The sequence below is a fragment of the Microcebus murinus genome, chromosome 17, assembly GCF_040939455.1.
Source record: "Microcebus murinus isolate Inina chromosome 17, M.murinus_Inina_mat1.0, whole genome shotgun sequence".
Lineage (NCBI taxonomy): Eukaryota > Metazoa > Chordata > Mammalia > Primates > Cheirogaleidae > Microcebus > Microcebus murinus.
Window position 1 is genome coordinate 37,528,290 of NC_134120.1, and position 19,955 is coordinate 37,548,244.

Consider the following 19,955-nt stretch of genomic DNA (forward strand, 5'->3'; position numbering starts at 1 on the left):
AAGGACAATTGTTCCCCTAGGTGGGTCTGGATCTCAGGCAGATAAAGAAACTTCAATGATTTGGAGACATTCCATGCTAGTGGTGGTGGGGAGGAGGTCAGAGAGAACTTGAGGCCTTTTTGGTTAGTCCATAATGTCAAAATGTAATATTTTGGGGTTAAAAATATTTCTAATTTCCTTCAGCTTTGATCATATCACTGTACTCCAGCCTGGGCAACAGAGCAAGACCCCATCTCTAAAAAAATAAATAAAGAAGGAGAAAAGAAAACCAAGCACTAATATCATCCCCTATCTAAGAAGAATAAAGGAGAAAATTATTTATAAAAGATCTTTCCTTGCTGTAGATTAAATTAGAGGACATAAAAAGCATAAATATCTATAAGTCTAAAATAGAATTAAGAGCCTTAACAGAACTGTGGTTATGATTCATCCTTATGAATCCATCTGTTTTAGTTGGAATTTTAATGTTAAAGCTTCTTAGCACAATAAATAAAATAAAAAGTGTAGGCCAATATATGGGTTATATATTTAAACCTTTTTTCTTAGTATTTTAAAGTAGCATAACATAACATCTTTGAGTTTAGTAAAGTTTTTAAACAATTTTTATTGATATATATGTTAGTTACACATTAATATACTTTTAGTCTACAAATATTTTCAGGACAACCCCTAACTTCCAATGCTCTGACATACAAGTAGGTATCATCTATGAGAACTATGTACTCCAGAATTAGAATTGTTTTATTTTTAAAGCCAATACTCAATAGCACCATCTGCTGTTGAAATAAGTGAAATTAATAATAGTGGAAAGAATGATGGATTCAGATCTTCACATTTAAATGAATACAATAAATCTATTATATTCCTAACTTTCTAAGCTTAAAGAATGCAAGTCTCAGAAAATATAAATAACTTGCCTAAAGTAACAGATTTCCTGCTAAAATCTTATATACTATTGCAAACTAAAATTTTGTAGGTCCTTTTAAAACAAGGACACTTACACCGAAAAGCAATTTATTTTAGTGATCCTGCCTCTAAGGGTTAAACTAAGTTGGCTCTGTTTCTGGCTTCAGTGTTACCTTTGCTCTGTGCATCTGTATTTCTACATTTGAGAATTGGCAACATATACACTTTTTATGGTTCATGTGAGAAGTAGTAGTAGACAATGTAGGTAAAGCACTCTATTGGATACATAGTGATCAGTAATGGTGATAAGATTTTTATTCACAAGTGGAAGAGCTGCTTTTGAATCCAAACTTCTCTGACTTCAGTGTCTGTATTCTTTAAACTTGACAGCATCAGCCATCAGTGAGACTGACAATATCATACATACAAAATAAAACAACCCACAAACATTTGATGACAGGGTATCAAAGTATAAGACCATTGCATAGCATAAACTTTATGGGATTCTTCCATTTGGGTAGAGAAACCAGCTGGATCTCATCTTCACTACTGGGCAAAGAGGTTCTTAATTGCTTGTGCTGCTGTTATTATTTTGTCTAGCAAGCTTCCTCTCTCTTAGTGAAAGACCCTGTCTTCTTGGCCTTGAGGGCTGGCAGATGACCCAGCCTGGGCAATCATAGCACCTCACTTTTACTGGACAGGGTGAATTGTACAAAGAGCATGTGATGCGAGTTGGAGACACACAGTGGTGTGATAGCCTAGACCACATACAATTACCTCTTTCTGGGTACCTCTTTCTTAATAAAATGTGGTGGAGACCTCTATCTGTTATCCCATATTCATTCTCCTCCTCTTCATTTAGCAACAGAACCCTTGAACCTATGTTTTACAGCCTATTTTATTATTATTATTATTATTATTATTATTATTATTATTATTATTATTTTGAGACAGAATCTTGCTCTGTTGCCTGGGCTAGAGTGCCGTGGCATCAGCCTACGTCACAGCAACCTCAGACTCCTGGGCTCAAGCGATCCTTCTGCCTCAGCCTCCCAAGTAGCTGAGACTACAGGCATGAGCCACCCAGGCCTGGCTAATTTTTTCTATATATTTTTAGTTGGCCAATTAATTTCTTTCTATTTTTAGTAGAGATGGGTCTCACTCTTGCTCAGGCTGGTCTCGAACTCCAGACCTTGATCGATCCGCCCGCCTTGGCCTCCCAGAGTGCTAGGATTACAGGTGTGAGCCACCTCGCCCGGCCAACAGCCTATTTTACAGATAAATATAATATAACCATGAGACTCTTTGGGGCCAGTGGGATGTGAGTGAAATTGTTGAATGGCATTTCTATGATTTGACTTTAAACCATTAGACATGTGCTTTACCATTTTCTTTTCCCTATTTCTGCAGGCTAGAAAGCAGTTGTGGCAGTGACTCAGTTTAAATCCTGCAGATGAGGACATTTTAGAAGATGGTAGACCAACAAACTAGAAAGAACATGTGGTCCCTTTTTGATCTTGTGCCCACCCATCTAGAAAATCCTCTGAGATAATTCCCAAGTCCTTATAATTTTGTGAACAAAAAGTGGGTGCAGGAAGAAGACTATTCTTCCTCTACCTTTCTCATCTCTCTTAGGAATGGCCTTGGAGGATATTAATTAGGAGACATTCTCTTAGCAGGCAGATCAGTTTGACTGAACATGAGATCCATTCCACTAACTGGAGTATGAATTTTTGCTGTCCTTGTCCAGTAACCATTGTAAATGGTCTTCCTTTTTAAAAATGGGATGGAGATTTTCCTCCACTGTTGACTGGGGTTGTTTTCATTTACACTTTAGCCATTGGTAATAGGACCATGAAGACCTGACCAAGCAGAGCACACATCATCCAGAGATCCTTGGGTTTGGTGACTAGATGTGACTTTTGTTTTTCTTTGGGTACAAGATGAGCCTATTTAAATTTTAAAGGGGATAATTACTGGTAGTGGCATTGTTGGAATCTGGGAAGAAGGGTATGTATGGATGCTGAGAAGCTAATGGGTAGTTTGTGGTATATGATGGGTATTGTTTTTATTTGGTCAATAAACATTTCTATCTCCATTTTTCTAGTCATAGGTCCTATCTCCCTGCCTACAGGAGTGGAAATACATGACCCATGTCTGGCCAGTAATATTTCTTACCCCTTTGGAAATTAATTGGCTCAGAAAAAGGCATGTGATACAAGCAGGGTAAATCAGAGGTATTCCCTGGGATTGATATATTGATCCTTCCATTTCTGCTTGATTTGTTAATATGAGGGGATAATTGGGAATGTGTGCAGAACTGACCACGTGGAGAGAAGCTTCTTGAAGAATGAAGCCAAACAGAGAATTAGAGATGAGAGACAAAGGGAAAAAGTCCTGCTAGTGATGAGTCCTGGGTTTTGGTCCCTGAATCCCTTATTCTTGCAGCTCTTCCCTTTTTCCTGTGAGTTTTATCCCACCTTTACCTGCAGCTAGATGAATCATTAAATTACCTTCTTTACTGAAGTTAGTATAAGTTTAATTTCTGTTTTGTTTTGACATTGAAAGGATCCTGACTAAAAAGTCTTCTACTATGGCCACAGTTAACATCATCTCCTTTAAGGGGTTTCCACAGTTCAAATAGTATCTAGTCAAAAGAAAGAAGAGATCATGATACACTGGGAAAGAAATAGATTTTTACAGTGAAGTTACTCACTAGAAACACTGTATATGGATGTGGTGTTAGATTGCAGTGTCAATGCATAAAACAAAACCTATTTAGATTCTGCCATAAAAAGGAATGAAGTACTGATTCATATTACAATATGGGTGAATCTTGAAAACATTTTGCTAAGTTAAAGAAGCCAGACACACAGGCCATATATTGTATATTCCACTTATATAAAATGTCCAGAATTGGTAAGTTTGTATAGATAGAAAGTAGGTTAGTGATTTGCAGGGGTTGAGAGGTGTCAAGTAACTGCAAATAGGTACCAGGATTCTTTTTAGGGTGATGAAGATGTTCTGGAATTAGATAACAGTAATGGTTGCACGAGTTTCTGAATATACTAAAACCCACTGAATTGTACACTTATTTAAAGGGTGAATTTTATGGTATGTGAATTATATCCCAAAAAATCCATTTAGGCTAAATTACCCTTGAAAGCCCTTCTCAAAGAGTCTAAACAGCTAGTTTTACTTTCAACAAAAATAAATTGCCTGCCAGGCGCCAGGCGCAGAGGCTCATGCCTGAAATCCTAGCACTCTGGGAGGCCGAGGTGGGCGGATTGCTCAAGGTCAGGAGTTCCAAACCAGCCTTAGCAAGAGCTAGACCCCGTCTCTACTATAAATAGAAAGAAATTAATTGGCTAACTAATATGTATAGAAAAAATTAGCCGGGCATGGTGGCACCTGCCTGTAGTCCCAGCTACTCGGGAGGCTGAGGCAGGAGGATCGCTTGAGCCCAGGAGTTTGAGGTTGCTGTGAGCTAGGCTGACGCCACAGCATTCACTCTAGTCTGGGCAACAAAGTGAGACTCTGTCTCAAATAAATAAATAAAATAAATTTACTTTTTAGTTGAGTATCAGATACAGTAGTATATGTGCATTTAGGAATCCTGTAACAAAAAGAAATAAATCTTGTAACTTGAGTCACACTCAATTATAACATATTCTCACATTATAAAGGGTAAGGGACTAAGATCAGAAACATTCAAAAGGGGATTATGTATACCCCTGGGGATACAAGAATAATTTCCAAGAGGTGTTCAAGCACAGACAGCTTTAAGGAAATGAATTTCCAGATCCTTAACTTGTACGTGCTATCTTTTCTAACTTACTCTGTGGCCAAGGCATTGTATCATTATGTCCTATTGTCATTTCCTACTTCCTATTTCTTCATTTACATTAGAGAGGCATACGTCTCAGCTGTCATAAATTCTTACCATGATAAAAACCTCAGTGTGCCAAAAAATCGTACAATTTGAGACACTAATGCTAGGGAAACCTCCTTTAATTAACACACCATAAAACCATGATAAGAGTAGTGCATTTTTCACCAGGCACAGTGGCTCATTTTTGTAATCTCAACACTTTGGTAGGCGATTTGGGAGGATTGCTTGAGGCTAGGAGTTCAAGACCAGTTTGGGCAACATAGGGAGCTCCTGTCTCTAAAAGAAAAAGAAAAAGAAAACCCTGTAATCCCAGCACTGTGGGAGGCCGAGGGGAGAGGATCACTTGAGCTCAGGAGTTCAAGACCAGCCTGAGCAAGAGCAAGACCCTGTCTTTACCAAAAATATAAAAAATTAGTCAGTGTGGTGGTGCATGCCTGTATTCCCAGTTACTCGGGAGGCTGAGGTAGGCGGATCACTTGAGCCCAGGAGTTGGAGGTTGCAGTGAGCTACCATGACGCTAATGCACTCTGCACAGAGCAACAGAGTGAGACTCTCTTTCAAAAGAAAAAACAAAATAAGGAAAAGTAAATAAGCAGATAAAGAAACTTATAGAGCATTTTTCTTTGCCTATATTTTAAATTTCTGGCATATAATTCAGAAGGAACGCAAACAACTGAGTGTCATACTAGTAAAATTCTTTCTATTCACTTCTACTTTATAGGAACAATTTATAAAAATAAAAACTGGGAATGGAAACCAGTTCAGGACTCCACACAGTACATAAATACTGCCTTCCCGTATCTCCACCCCTATGAAGTAAACACCCTAGCAGAGTGGACAAAGGAAGAGGCTGCGGACGAACAACGCGGACGCCTGCAGGCACCCCCGTTCCTTGCTATTAACAAAAATGCAGCAGCGCAGGAGTTCCCCCTACATTCGTGTTAGTTGCAACCCCCACAACAGCATACGTTCTGTTCACTGGTTGAGTCCGCATAAGTGGCACTGCGTTTCTAAAAGCACAGCTGTGTTCAAAAGATACATGGACTGTTCAGGTCAATCTGAGCGAAACCCCCAAGCACCTGGCAGGCAGCACTTTCTTCCGTGGGCAGGTGTCCTTTGCCGCTCCATCAGCAGCGTGGGAAAAGCGGAACGAATGGGCAGGAAGCAGTGCCAACAGCCACATCAGTTGTCCACGGCAGCCACGGAGCGTCTTTGGGGCGCGTAATAGGCCTGGCCTACGTGGAAAGCGAGCGGGCACCTCTGTCACTGTGACAGCACCTATCTCCAGTGCCCGTCTGCCCGCTTGCGGGTAGCACCTGGCTCTGCTTTGCCAAGTAAGAGCGTGAGAACCGGGCACAGCCCGCAGTCGCTAACCTCCCTCGCCTGGCTCCGCCCACAGCGCTCGTAGCCCCTCCCCAACCCCGCCCAGTTGGAGGGCACTCGCACACCACTTCCGGTTCCAGCCTCCAAACCGGCTTCCGTCGCTCCCGACTTCCCTTTCCTCAGCTCTCTTCCCCCGGCCCTACCTCCTCCTTTAACACAGTCACGTGAGGGGCGCGCGCGGGGGCTGCCGGGAGTAGTACTGCCGGTCGGTCAGAGTTCGGCCTCAACATGGCGGTTCCGGTCAGGCAGTGACCAAGGATTTGCCGTCCGAAGGGCTAAGTGGCGAGTGTCGCCGTCTCCACCTATCAGGGTGGAATGCGAGGACGCGGGGGCGAGCGCTGAGGAGCGGCGGTGACAGGGAGGGGGTCTGTGCTGTGTGCCCTGGGAGCTGAGGCGGCGGCGTCTGTTCCTTCTACTCGTCTCTAGGCTCCAGTGCGGGGCCCCGCCCGGCCGGTCTAGGCCGGCGGGCGGCGGCGGTAGCTGCTGCAGCCGCACGGTCAACTCTGAGAGTGGGTCGGAGGGCGGGCACCGCCGCTGCCTCTGCCGCGGCGATGGCCCAGTGTGTACAATCAGTGCAGGAGCTAATCCCAGACTCCTTCGTCCCCTGTGTCGCCGCGCTGTGCAGCGACGAAGCCGAGCGGCTCACTCGTCTCAATCACCTCAGCTTCGCGGAGCTGCTTAAGCCCTTCTCTCGTCTCACTTCCGAGGGTATGTGATGTCCTGTCTTTTTCACTGGGCTCCCTCAAAGCCGTGGCCGGGAGAAGGAAGTTGCGGGCGGGCAGGGGCGAGAAGGGCGGTGTTTACGTCCCGGAGCCGGTAGAGTGGCGTCTGGGACTGTGGCCACTCCGGTGGCGGCTGGAGGAGGGGCCCTGACTGAGGTTGTCAAGACGGAGCGGTCTAAACCTCTGGTTTCTCTAGGCATTCACGTTTTTCCTCGGACAAGCCAGGTCGTTAAGTAATTCGTATAAAGAAAAAGGCGAGTCCCGAAAAAGGGAGTTGAGACTGTTCTCAACAGCCACAGGGAAGGAATTAGGCAGTTGCAAGGCTGGTTGGTAGGAAGATGCTGCCTCTTCCTAGTCGACGAGGTCTAAGAATAAGGAAGACCTGTCATCTTCCCCTAGGTGTTAAACTGAACTTTCAAAGTTCTCTTAAATATTACATAATTCTAACGTTGAGGCTCATCTCTGTCTAAATTTCTGTTTCAGCTATTTTAGGTGCGCAGTATTTTGCAAAACCTAGGTATTTGGAATTATCTAGATTTATAGGGATGGAAAAGTTTTAAAATTTGGTTTCTCGGGAATTTAATCAGAGAAATGTGTCTTTTATTGAGGAACTACATGTTTCCTCCAGCTTTTAATTTTTTATTAAGGAAAAATAAACGTAATAGAACTTGAAGTATGGTTTAGTCAATGTCTTGTAAACATAGCAAAGTACAAGTAAAGTTTTTTGTTAAGGTCTGTATAAAGTGAGGGATTCTCTTATAAACCTGTGTTAAGCAAAACGACTGTGATGTTTATTTGGTTATGATGACTTCTTCACAAAAATATCAGTGCTGTACCATAAATTCATGTATTTACATGCCACAGGTGTTCTTTGGGAGACTAGCTCCATTACAGATTTGCTTTTTTATTTAAAGAGAGGGAGCTGTCCAAAAAACCCAAAATTTGGAAACTCTTGGTTTTCTTCAGTCTCAGCCTGTACCTTAGCGATCAGTCCAGTGCTGTATCAACAAGAACAAAAAGTTCCCTATATTCTTGTTCTTTTTTAGAGACAGGGTCTTACTCTGTCACCCAGGGTGGAGTGCAGTGGCCTGATGATAGCTCACTGTAACCTTGAAAAGCCTTCTGAGTAGCTGGTACTATAGGCATGTACCACCATGCCTGGCTAACTTTTAAATTTTTTGTAGAGTCTCAGTATGTTGTTCAGGCTAGTCTGGAACACCTGGCCTCAAGAGATCTGGCCTTGGTCTACTGAGTGCTGGAATTACAGGTGTGAGCCACGTATCAGGCCTCCATTCTTAAATTCTTTTTTAAAAAACCGAAACAACCAAACACTGAAGAGCCAGTTGACTTTGATGTGTGTGCTCATTCCTGCTTTGTTAATAAAGAATAATAGGTCAGGTGCAGTGGCCAAATTTCTGATGCTACCACCCTAGTTCATGTCTTAATCATCTTAAACTTTAAAATTTACATCAACTCCTATTTATGCTTACAAACCACAAAACTCATTAATTTCCCCAAATTTCATACTGCTCAGAAATCTGACTACCTCACATTTACCATTAAGTATGAAATCCAAAATCCCCTTCCTAGAATTCAGGGTCCTTCATTATCCAGGCGTTACTATTCCATGCCCCATTAGGGAGAGTTTTCCTGACCCCCCAACCACTCAAATCATAATTTATACCTTTTGCGTATACAATTCTAACTGTATCCCTCTCTTCAATAGGGAATGATCACCCTCTTTCTACCAGCTGTCTACCTTTCCAGTAATGGCCAGCTCATTATACTCCTTCCCTAAATGTTATCCACTATGCAGAGGAAAATTAGAAATGTACTGGTAATGAGCCTATACTGTCCAGTACAGTAGACATCAATTACTTGTAGCTATTGAGCAATTGAAATATTTCTAGTCCAAATTGAAATATAAGTGTAAAATGCACACAAATTTCAAAGACTTAGCAATAAAAAAGAATGAAAAGTATATCATTAATATTTTTATATTGATTACATATTGAAATGGTAAAATTTTGGAAATACTGGCTTAAATAACATTAAACATTTCGTTTGTAAATTAGCCGGGCATGGTGGTGCATGTCTGTAGTCCCAGCTACTTGGGAGGGAGAGGCAGAAGGATTGCTTGAACCCAGGAGTTTGAGGTTGCTGTGAGCTAGGCTGATGCCATGGCACTCCAGCTTGGGCAACATATAGACTCTGTCTCCAAAAAAAAAAAAACAACATTTCACTTGTTTCTTTTTACATTTTTAATGTGGCTACTAAAAATTCTTAATTATACATGTGATTTACATTCTGTTTCTTTTGGGTATCACTGCTCTCTAGTGTAAATAAGTAATTCTAAATACTGTCAGGAGATAAGATGACTTAGTGATTAAGAACACAATGTCTTAAGTCACATTGCCTGTTTTTAAATTTTCCCCAGATAAAAGACTGTAGACAAGTTAACATTTATATGCCTCAATGTCCTCAAATTTAAAATGACCCTAATATAGGATTTAATAAACACTGAAAGAGAAAAGCTAGGTTGGGCTATGCCTGTAATCCCAGCACTTTGGGAGGCCAGGGTGGGAGGATCACTTGAGTCCAGGAGTTAAGACCAGCCTGGACAGCATAGCAAAACTCTGTCTCTACAAAAAATAGAAAAAATTAGCCCAGCATGGTAATGCGCTTCTGTAGTCCCAGCTCTAAGAATAGGTGGGAGGATTGCCCAGGAGTTCCAGGCTGCAGTGAGCTGTGATTAGGCCACTGCACTCCAGTCTGGGCCACAGAGTGAGACCTTGTCTCCAAAAATAGATGAATGAGTGCATAAGATGTAAAGCAGGTAGTAGTATTGGGTGTTAGCATTATTATTCTTTTTTGAGGGGGCAGGGTCTTGCTCTGTTGCTCAGAGTGGAGTGCAGTGGTGTCATCATAGCTCACTCAATTTAGTTTTTGCTAGTAAATACATTTTGGGGTTCTTTACAGAGATAGCTTTTCTTCACACAGTGAGGCATGAGCATATCACTTCAGGCAATGTAATTTAAGAATATGATTAACTAAAACAAACTAAAAATTTCCTTAGAAGGAGAAAGGAATGTTAAAAAATGACTGGACTCCATTTCTGACTTGCAGGTATGCTGTTAGTTTTGGATAAAAATTTACCTTACTATTGCGATATCTAGTGTCAAGTATAGTACCAAGTATTTTCAGAAGACTTATTAGTAGGTTTCAGTAGAAAAATGCATGATTTAAACCTATACTGAAGAGGGGGAGGGGTGGAAGAACAAATTTAAGTACTATTCATGTGTAGGGCCTTGAAAATAGAGTTTAGGCAATAGAGTTTGATGTATTAGGCAATTTTAGGTTCCTTAGAAACATTTTTAAAACCTGAAAAGTATTTATTACATTATGTTTAAAATGGTTATTATATATATTTTGATTGTTATACTTGATATATGTTGGAGACTTATCATATTCATTATTTGATACAAATTTTGTGATCCTAATGCTTCTTTTTTTTTTTTTTTTTTTTTGAGACAGAGTCTCACTCTCTTGCCCAGGCTAGCGTGCCGTGGCATCAGCCTAGCTCACAGCAACCTCAAACTCCTAGGCTTAAGTCATCATCCTGCCTCAGCCTCCCAAGTAGCTGGGACTACAGGCATGCACCACCATGCCCAGCTAATTTTTTCTATATTTTTAGTTGTCCAGCTAATTTATTTCTATTTTTAGTAGAGATGGGGTCTCACTCTTGCTCAGGCTGGTCTCGAACTCCTGAGTTCAAACGATCCTCCCGATTCGGCCTCCCAGAGTGCTAGGATTACAGGTATGAGCCACCGTGCTGGCCTCTAATACTTCTTGAAGAATTTCCATTGGCTGTTTATTTCAAAGAGTAGTGGTGGTGTTATTAATGTATCAAGCTGTATTTTTTTTTTGCTTAGTGATAGTTATTTGATAATTCTAAACCGTGTTTCAACATATCGATTAGACGTTTTATAAGTTTCAAGAAAATTTCACCAGGCGAGGCGGCTCACGCCTATAATCCAGGCACTTTGGGAGGCCAAGGCTGGAGGATTGAGCTCAGGAGTTCCAGACCAGCCTGAGCAAGAGCAAGACTCTGTCTCTACTACAAATAGGAAAATAGCCAAGTGTAGTGGCGCACGCCTGTAATCCCAGCTACTTGGGTGGCTGAGGCAGGAGGATCGCTTGAGCCTAGGAGTTTGAGGTTGTAGTGAGCTATAATTATGCCACTGCATTCTTCCCAGGGTTATAGAGCGAGACTGTCTAAAAAAAGAAAATTTCACTTGCATACTAATTGTTAAGAGTATGTGGCATATATATTATTGTTATTTTGAAACTGATTAAGTTTATTTAAGAAATTAAAAGGATAAGAAGAGAATGGGATTTTTATGTAACTCTTGCATAGTTTCTATTGAACTGGAAACACTGGCAAATTAGATTAGGAAATATCCTTTGAAGGACACTTAATGCCTTTAGTTTTCTTAATTTCTTTTGGTAGAAATATTTCATCAATCTTAATTCCATGTTGGTGTAAGTATATGATTAATCTCCAGGGTTTTCAAGTACTAAACTTTGAATAAAATTCAAGTCAATTTTTCAAAATTTAGACATACATGTTTGTGTTATTTTTATGCAAGTTATGATTTTTACAGCAGTTGAGGGTTTTTTTATATAGTAAAGTTTTGTATGCTAATGAAAAGCATAAAAGATAATCATTATTTTCAAAATACATTTCATAGAGCACTAGATGTATTAGATACTTCCTGAAAAATATTCACACTCTGAGTGAATATTCACACTTAAGAATGTGAATACCAGGAAATAGGAATTGTTGGGGACCATTTCAGAGGCTGGGTACCACACCTAATAACTCATTTCTGAATTTATAAGTAGGATTACCTAATAACTAATAAACTCACCCTGAATATTGGGCAAAACTAGAATATCCTTTTGTATTAACACTTAATAACACTCAAAGGTTATTAGCCAAAGGGAGGTTTAATACATACACATCTGCTTACATTATTTGACAGTTATTACCAGCTTTAAGGAAAATACTTGTGCAATATGTTCCTAAAGATAACAGAAATGTACCATAATATTGTCTTTTTTTTTTTTTTTTGGTTTCTCTGTTACATAATTAGACCAGCTGGGAAGTTTAACTATAGAGAGAGGCATGTGTGTTTATTTAAATTAGAAAACATAACAATTACAGAAGAATGCAGAGAATACAAGAAACATCTAGCTCTCCACTACCCAGAACTAACAAATAATAACCCTCTGTCTCATTTGCTTTCTATCATTTTCTTTTAAAAGTTTGATTTAAAAGAAATCAAACATAGATATGGTTGAAGTTTCCTTTCTACCTTTCCTTAGTTCAATTTCCTTCCTTCCTTCATGTGGGCAGCCACTGTGATGAAATTTACATGTCTACTTTCTGTACATAATTTATATTGACAAGTGTACATATTTATGCTACAAATACTTTTTTTTTTTTTTTTTTTGAGACAGAGTCTCGCTTTGTTGCCCAGGCTAGAGTGAGTGCCGTGGCGTCAGCCTAGCTCACAGCAACCTCAAACTCCTGGGCTCGAGTGATCCTTCTGCCTCAGCCTCCCGGGTAGCTGGGACTACAGGCATGCGCCACCATGCCCGGCTAATTTTTTTATATATATATCAGTTGGCCAATTAATTTCTTTCTATTTATAGTAGAGATGGGGTCTCGCTCTTGCTCAGGCTGGTTTTGAACTCCTGACCTTGAGCAATCCGCCCGCCTCGGCCTCCCAAGAGCTAGGATTACAGGCGTGAGCCACAGCGCCCGGCCTACAAATACTTTTAAAAATACAGTATTTTTAAAATATGTCTGAGACTTAGGTTTTTTAATTAAAAATTTTAGAAGTCAGAGTACACATAAGAAATTGGAAAGTCTTTTTGGATATGACTTTACTTAAAATATAGGTAGGTCTGAATTTTGATATCAGGCGTTTTCCATTGAAAACAAAATATAATTTTTTTGTGGGTAGATACCCAAAACCAATTATCCAAAGTTGCCTTTTATTTATTATATATTATGACCCATGATGCAGTTGGAGTAGTTGTACCTGCTGCTGCTAATACCCTTCCATCATTTACTGTCAAATGTGGTGCTCAGTGCTTTACACTTACAGTATCTCACCTAAGTCCTTAAAATAACCCTGTGAAGTAGATATTAATCACATTTTACAGATGAGGAATTTGAAACAGAAAAGTTAAAAAGTTGTTCAGGATAACCCAATTGAAAAACGATGGGTTGGGATTTAAATTAAGGTTTGACTCCAGAATCTGAGCCCTTCATTATAATGGCCTGCTTTTAATACTACTGTGGAAATTAATCATCTTGTCTGATTATATTAAATGAAAAAATGTATGCTCACATTTCCTATAGCAGACTATAGGCATTGTCTTCTTGCTATCATCACCTCAGAACCTATTCCCTGTCCTGAAGCTCTGAAGTACTGGTTATAAATCTCAGATTGAAGCAAGGACTATAGCAGGGTAGAAGAAGGAGATACTGGGGTACGAGAAGAGATCTGGGTGTTGATTTTTTTTTTCTGATTGAATTGATTTTTTTTTAAGTACATTATTTTTAAGACCAGTTTTAGCCTCATAGCAAAACTGAATAGAAAGTACAGAGAGTTCCCACATACCTTATACCCCTAACAGATGCACAGCATCCCCCTCTGTCAACATCCCATACCAGAATGGGCATTGATTTTTATGATAGTGAAATAGAGGCTTGGAGTGCAAGCGGGTGGAAGCCCACCTGCAGCATTTAATTCCCCTTTCTTTCCCTTTACTGTTTTTAGTCTTGACACCACAGACCTTATGCTGTTGTGGACCAGCCTTAGTGTGAGGTGAGAATTAGATATTAGGTATGGATGGTGATTGATTCTGGAAACTCCAAACATAGGAGAAAGGACTTCAGTAGGGAAATTCTGAGCAGTAGCATTGGGTGAGAGAAAGGAATCTTACAGTTTATACATTGTCTAGCTAGCCCTTTGGAATATGAGGGAATGTTGTAAACCAGTTATATTTCTGGAAGAATGTTCCATTTGGAATTTCTGGTTTCTGATGTGAGCATCCTTTTTGTTTATAAACCATTAACCCAATTTTGGGTTATGATGCATTTTATAGAATTAACTTCAAGTTTTTTCTTTTCTTTTTCTTTTTTTTTTTTTTTTTTTACAGTTCATATGAGAGATCCTAATAATCAACTTCACGTAATTAAAAATTTGAAGATAGCAGTAAGCAACATTATCACCCAGCCACCTCAGCCTGGAGCCATTCGGAAGCTGTTGAATGATGTTGTTTCTGGCAGTCAGCCTGCAGAAGGATTAGTAGCTAATGTGATTACGGCAGGAGATTATGACCTTAACATCAGTGGTATGTAACAAGGTTTATTTATTTTTTTAATGAATTTTTTTGTTGTTGTTTGATAAAGTAATTCTTTGACTTGGAAGATCATGCAACAAATATTTAAATGTTTACTGAATGCTAGAGTATGGGAATACAATGTTGAAAAATAGTCCCAGGAACTTTGGCTCTTTATTTTATTCTGGTACCTAAAGTAATATATAGAACATACATGTAATATTTATTGAATGAAAGAACTAACAGCACATAAAAAATGACATTGTTTTGTGATATAAGTAATATAATTAATTAAAAAGCATTAAGTTTATAGTATTTTTGTCTTGCTTGGTGTTCAGTGGAGGAAATGTTTATAAAATATGTATAAATATATAATCTTTTATGAGTGCTTCTTAATCTGGTTTGAATGGCATATGTTTTCGGAACAAGACTAGTAGGTGAAATTATATATTAATATGTAAAGTGAGTTAGCAGGCAGGGCATGGTGGCCCATGACTGCAATCCCAGTACTTTGGGAGGCTGAAGAGAAGATTGCTTGAGGTCAGGAGTTTGAGACCAGCCTGGACAACATGGTGAGACATTGTCGCTACAAAAAAAAAAAAAAAAAAAATTAGCCGGGCATGGTGTTGCACGCCTATAGTCCCAGCTATTTGGGAGGCTAAAGCGGGAGGGTTGCTTGGAGGTTGAAGGTTGCAGTCAGCTATGGTTGGGCCACTGTATTCCAGCCTAGGTGATAGAGGGAGACTCTGTCTCTTAAAAAAAAAAATTTAGTTAGAAATATTTGGTGTAACTCTTTTATAATATTAAAAAGTCTTAACTAATTGAAGGATATGGATTAGGTTTTTTAGAGGGAAAAGATTAAAAGTACATCGTCTAGGCCAGGTGTGGTAGCTCATGCTTGTAATCCCAGCACTCTGGGAGGCTGAGGCAGAAGGATCTCTTGAGATCTGGAGTTCGGGACCAGCCTGAGCAAGAGCATGACCCTGTCTCTACTAATAATAGAGAAAATTAGCCGGGCAACTAAGTAACAAAAAATCAGCTGGGCATGGTGACATATGCCCGTAGTCCCAGCTACTTGGGAGGCTGAGGCAGGAGGATCGCTTGAGCTGAGGAGTGAGATTTCTGTGAGCTAGGCTGATGCCACAGCACTCTAGCCTGGGCAACAGAGTTAGACCCTATCTCAAAAAAAAGAAAAGCACATCATCTAATTACTATGTTTTAGCACAAATTCTTTTAGTGTTTTCTTCTGGTATTTGTTATGTGTTTCTAAGTAATATTTTTATATGCCTCTCTATGACTTAATAAGTTATTCATTTTATTTATTGATGTCTCATGATGTTTGATAAGGATTTAGCTTAATTATTCCCCTTCCTTTCCCCATCTCATAATTTTTGGTTAATATTCACTGTTACAATATCATGACTAAATATTGTTCACTTCTTCACTGCTGAGCCATTTATTGGGCTTTCTGGTATAGTATTTGTTTTTATAGAAGTTAGTAGTTGTCTTTTTAAAAACATTTTGCTCGGATGGTTCTTGTATCTCTTGCTAGTCTTTTAAACTTCAGTAGTATTTTCTACTTAACAGATTAACTTATCAAATAACTCACTTATCAAGATTTCTTTCCAGAAGTCTTCTCTCTTTCTGCTCCATGCATTCTCAGTGGGGATGATATCATCTCCCAACTCAGTGAAAATTGGCTCAAAAGGGCAAAATATCTTAAGATATAATATATAATGGTTTGTGGCTCTCCAAAGGGTCATGGTACATAAATAGATATACAATATATCTGTGGTATTACTTAAAAAGCTTTTTTGGTGGTGGAAGAAAGTGATTAGGAAAAAAGTCTAAAAACACTCATTGGGGGAAAATTATGAAATAAAAGTTGAGAAACACTATTTTATTCCATGATGAACTGGTTATTCTCTTCTAGGGCCTGCTCCACAGCTGCCATCCTGGGGATTTCCTTCCTTTCTCTTCCCTGTAATCTTTCATTCACATCTTTTTTGTATTACCTTGATTTCCTGAAGGACATCTACAGTAGCTTCCTGAGAGAGGCTGCATGAAAAATAAAATTTTTGAGAAAATGTCTTAATACGTTATTTTATATACTTGATTGATAGCTTGACCATATATGTTATTAGTTAGAAACCATTTCCCTCTGAATTGATCCACTTTCTTTGAGCTTCAAGTATTGCTCTTAAAAAGCTGAAAGCTATTATGATACATACCACCCCTGTCCCTCCATCTTTTAGAAGCTCTTTATCCCTGCTACTTTGAAATTTCGTGTTGGACCTGTTATAACTCCATTTTCACTCAGATTACTGAGTAGCTTCTTTTGACAGTCTGGCATATATACTCTTTAGTCCTGAGAAGTTAATTTTCTTCTTTCTTTTAATTTCTTTTCCATTATTTTCCCTGTTCTTTCAGAAACTATTATTAGTTTGATGTAGAACTTCCTGAGTTGATCCTCTAATGTTCTTTTTTGTTATTGTTGAGACAGTCTCACTTTGTTGCCCAGGCTAGAGTGAATGCCATGGTGTCAGCCTAGTTCACAGCAACCTCAAACTCCCGGGCTCAAGCAATCCTTCTGCCTCAGCCTCCCGAGTAGCTGGGACTACAGGCATGTGGCACCATGCCGGGCTAATTTTTTATATATATATTTTTAGTTGGTCAATTAATTTCTTTCTATTTATAGTAGAGACGGGGTCTCGCTCTTGCTCAGGCTGGTTTCGAACTCCTGACCTTGACCCGTCCACCCGCCTTGGCCTCCCAGAGTGCTAGGATTATAGGCGTGAGCCACCACGTCCAGCCACGATCCTCTAATATTCTTTCTTTTTTTCTAATGTTGTCCATTTCTGTCTTTTTGTTTTACTTTCTGGGTATGACTGTCCTTGATTTCATCTTCTGACGCTTCTATTGAAATTTTAATGTTTGATCTCTTTTTTATGTTTTTTTGAGACAGGGTCTCGCTCTGTTGCCCCGGCTAGAGAGCAGTGGTGTCATCATAGCTCACTGCAACCTCCAGCTTCTGGGCTCCAGTGATCCTCCTGAGTAGGTGGGACCATAGATATGTGCCATCATACCTGGCTGATTTTTCTGTTTTTTGTAGAAACGAGGTCTCGCTTTGTTGCTGAGGCTTTTCTTGAACTACCTCAAGTGATCTTCCCACCTTGGCCTCCCAAAGTGCTGGGATTACAGACATGAGCCACTATGCCTGGCCTCCTCCTCCTTTTTTTCTCTTGAGACATTTTCTTGTTACTTGGATTTTCCTTCTTTTGCCATGCAGATCTTGTTTTATGCTGTAGTATCTTAACTCTAAGGATATTAAATTGTTGTTGGCTTCTTTTTGTTTTTAAGTCTCTATTCTGTGCCTTTTCTTCCATTATGTTATTTTATATTTTGTTTGTTTTGGTCTTTTTTTCATGTTGGAAAACTTTCCTCAAATGGTTGGTGAGCCTATGGCATTATTTTCTATTTCAAATGGAGGTGTTAAAACACTGAATGAGTATAAGAAAAGCCTATCAGTATAAAACACTGAATGAGTATAAGAAAAGCCTTCTTTATTGGTTGGTAAGACTATGACTAGGCTTGAGGGTTGCACAGTTTTTATTATTAATACTGTGTTTCTCCGAAAATAAGACCTACCCATAAAATAAGCCCTAGCAGGATTTCTAAGCATTTATGCAATATAAGCCCTACCCTGAAAATAAGACCTAGTGATGGGCGTGGCTGCGCAGTGTATCTGCACAACCCATGCATTTCATTGTGGAGCGGTAAAGATGATGAGCAGCCCTTCTCATCTGCCCCATGAGAGCTCTATTGCTCGACATGAGAGATTGGGGCCAATGTTTCTAAAGGAAATAGAGCCGCAAGAAATTCAGGCTGGAATTCGGGGTTTGGAGAGTTATCATGTTCCAGAAGACGACGACTTAACTCTATTTGAATAAATGTAGATTGTTGTACTGTACTTAAAAAAAATAACACATCCCCTGAAAATAAGCCCTAGGGTGTCTTCTTGAGGAAAAATAAATATAAGACCCTGTCTTCTTTTGGGGGAAACACGGTACTTATACTTTTTTTCTTAGGGTCCATGTAATTTCTCCAGAGAAGGATTCTAACTTATACTGTCTAGCTATCTTTATCCTAGGGTGCCTTATTTAATTTATATTTTTAAACAGTCTATTAAAATGGTTTGGTATATAGTCTGTAGGAACAATATAGTGATGATTTGGTTGTGAGAAATTACTTTATCTAATTATATTACTGTGTTCTGAGGTCCCTGTCAACATGTCCACATAAGAGAGGATGCAATGTTATTTGTCTTGAAAAGCAGGTGGAGGCATTAATGTAGCTGAACTCTGTAGGCAGATTTTTCAAAGAATCCCAAGTGGTTAGGATAAAGTACAGACCAGAAGAAAACAATTTTTTCAGTTTCTTCACCTATTACAATAAGGCACCTCCTTTAAACTTTATTTTGATGTTGGCTTTGAAGACTGGGAATGAGATACGGAGTACTGAATTCATTTTAGTAAAATTCTATTATAACAGAACAATACTCTTTGGAGACTATAAAAAAGTGATTTTATCCATTTTAATAAGGTATTAAGTCTCTAGAGGTCCAGAAGTATGCTTCTCACTTTTACCATTAATGTAAGTCAGCATACTCTCATCCATTCTGTTAAGAAATAGATGTTAGATATATCTACCTCATAAGCCCCTAGCTTAACAGTGCCATATTTTCTTCATCAGATCAGTCAGTTAAAGCTAATATTCCTTGATACAGTAATTGGAAAGACACACTGATGGAGTTGAAAGAATCTTCATCATACACAGATATTTCTTGGTGGTATCAGTTTTCCAGATTGTTCTTCCTCTTTGCCTGTTATCTTTTTTCCCCAATCAGCTACTATTTTGCATTCATCCCAATTAATATGTCTGTCTAATTTTTCTAAAATGAGGGAGGTCTTTTGATGCTTTTTCAACTTTTGTTATCTATTATCTATTCTGTTTACTCTTGATTTACAACATTTGCTGAATCTAGGTGTGGTCTTTGAATAGTATAGTTTGGGCTGCATCTTATTTTAATAAGAAGGAAGAACATACTATCTATCCTTACCAAGACAAAGTACATTCTGCTTGGAAACTTTTAGTAGTATGCTTTAGAAGCATGGTTGCTGTTTCAGTTCCAAACAAAGAACATGTAGAGATGGAAAGGGGTATGAGCAAAATAGTGATTTTTATCCCCAAATAAGTATTAGGTTATTAAGTATGAAATGTCCAATTTCCTTAAATGCTAAGTTTGACAGTTGATATCTCTGACATTTCACTTTGATGCTCTTGTTTTATTTTTATTGTGAAGGTACATACTTATTCTTTCAGATGCATGGTTTGGCTTGTGATTGTCTTTCAAAAATTTTTTTACAGTAATTTTTGTGAAATCATGGATAAGTCAAAAATTCATGTTATTTTAGAATATGAGTTTTGTTGTGGAACAAATGCAGCTTAAAATATCAACGAAGTGTTTCGGAAGGATGTAGCTAATGAACATGATACATTGATGGTTTGAAAAGTTCCATTCTTGTGATTTTAATCTTGAAAATGAGCCACAGGGGTGACCTGAGACCAACGTG

The 19,955-nt window shown here is 39.0% G+C and overlaps 1 protein-coding gene across 3 annotated transcripts in view; it reads left to right on the top strand.

Moving 5' to 3' along the window:
* The first annotated feature begins 6,305 nt into the window (after positions 1-6,305).
* Positions 6,306-19,955, top strand: part of TRAPPC8 (trafficking protein particle complex subunit 8) — an 89,964-nt gene continuing 76,314 nt past the window's right edge. For 2 of the 3 annotated variants that reach the window (XM_012782563.2, XM_012782564.2), the window contains exons 1-2: positions 6,306-6,889; positions 14,140-14,334. In XM_012782563.2, coding sequence (XP_012638017.1) covers positions 6,733-6,889; positions 14,140-14,334 — 352 coding nt within the window. In that variant the 5' untranslated portion in view covers positions 6,306-6,732. The remainder of the gene's footprint in view (positions 6,890-14,139; positions 14,335-19,955) is intronic. The other variant, XM_012782565.2, reaches the window with a different exon arrangement.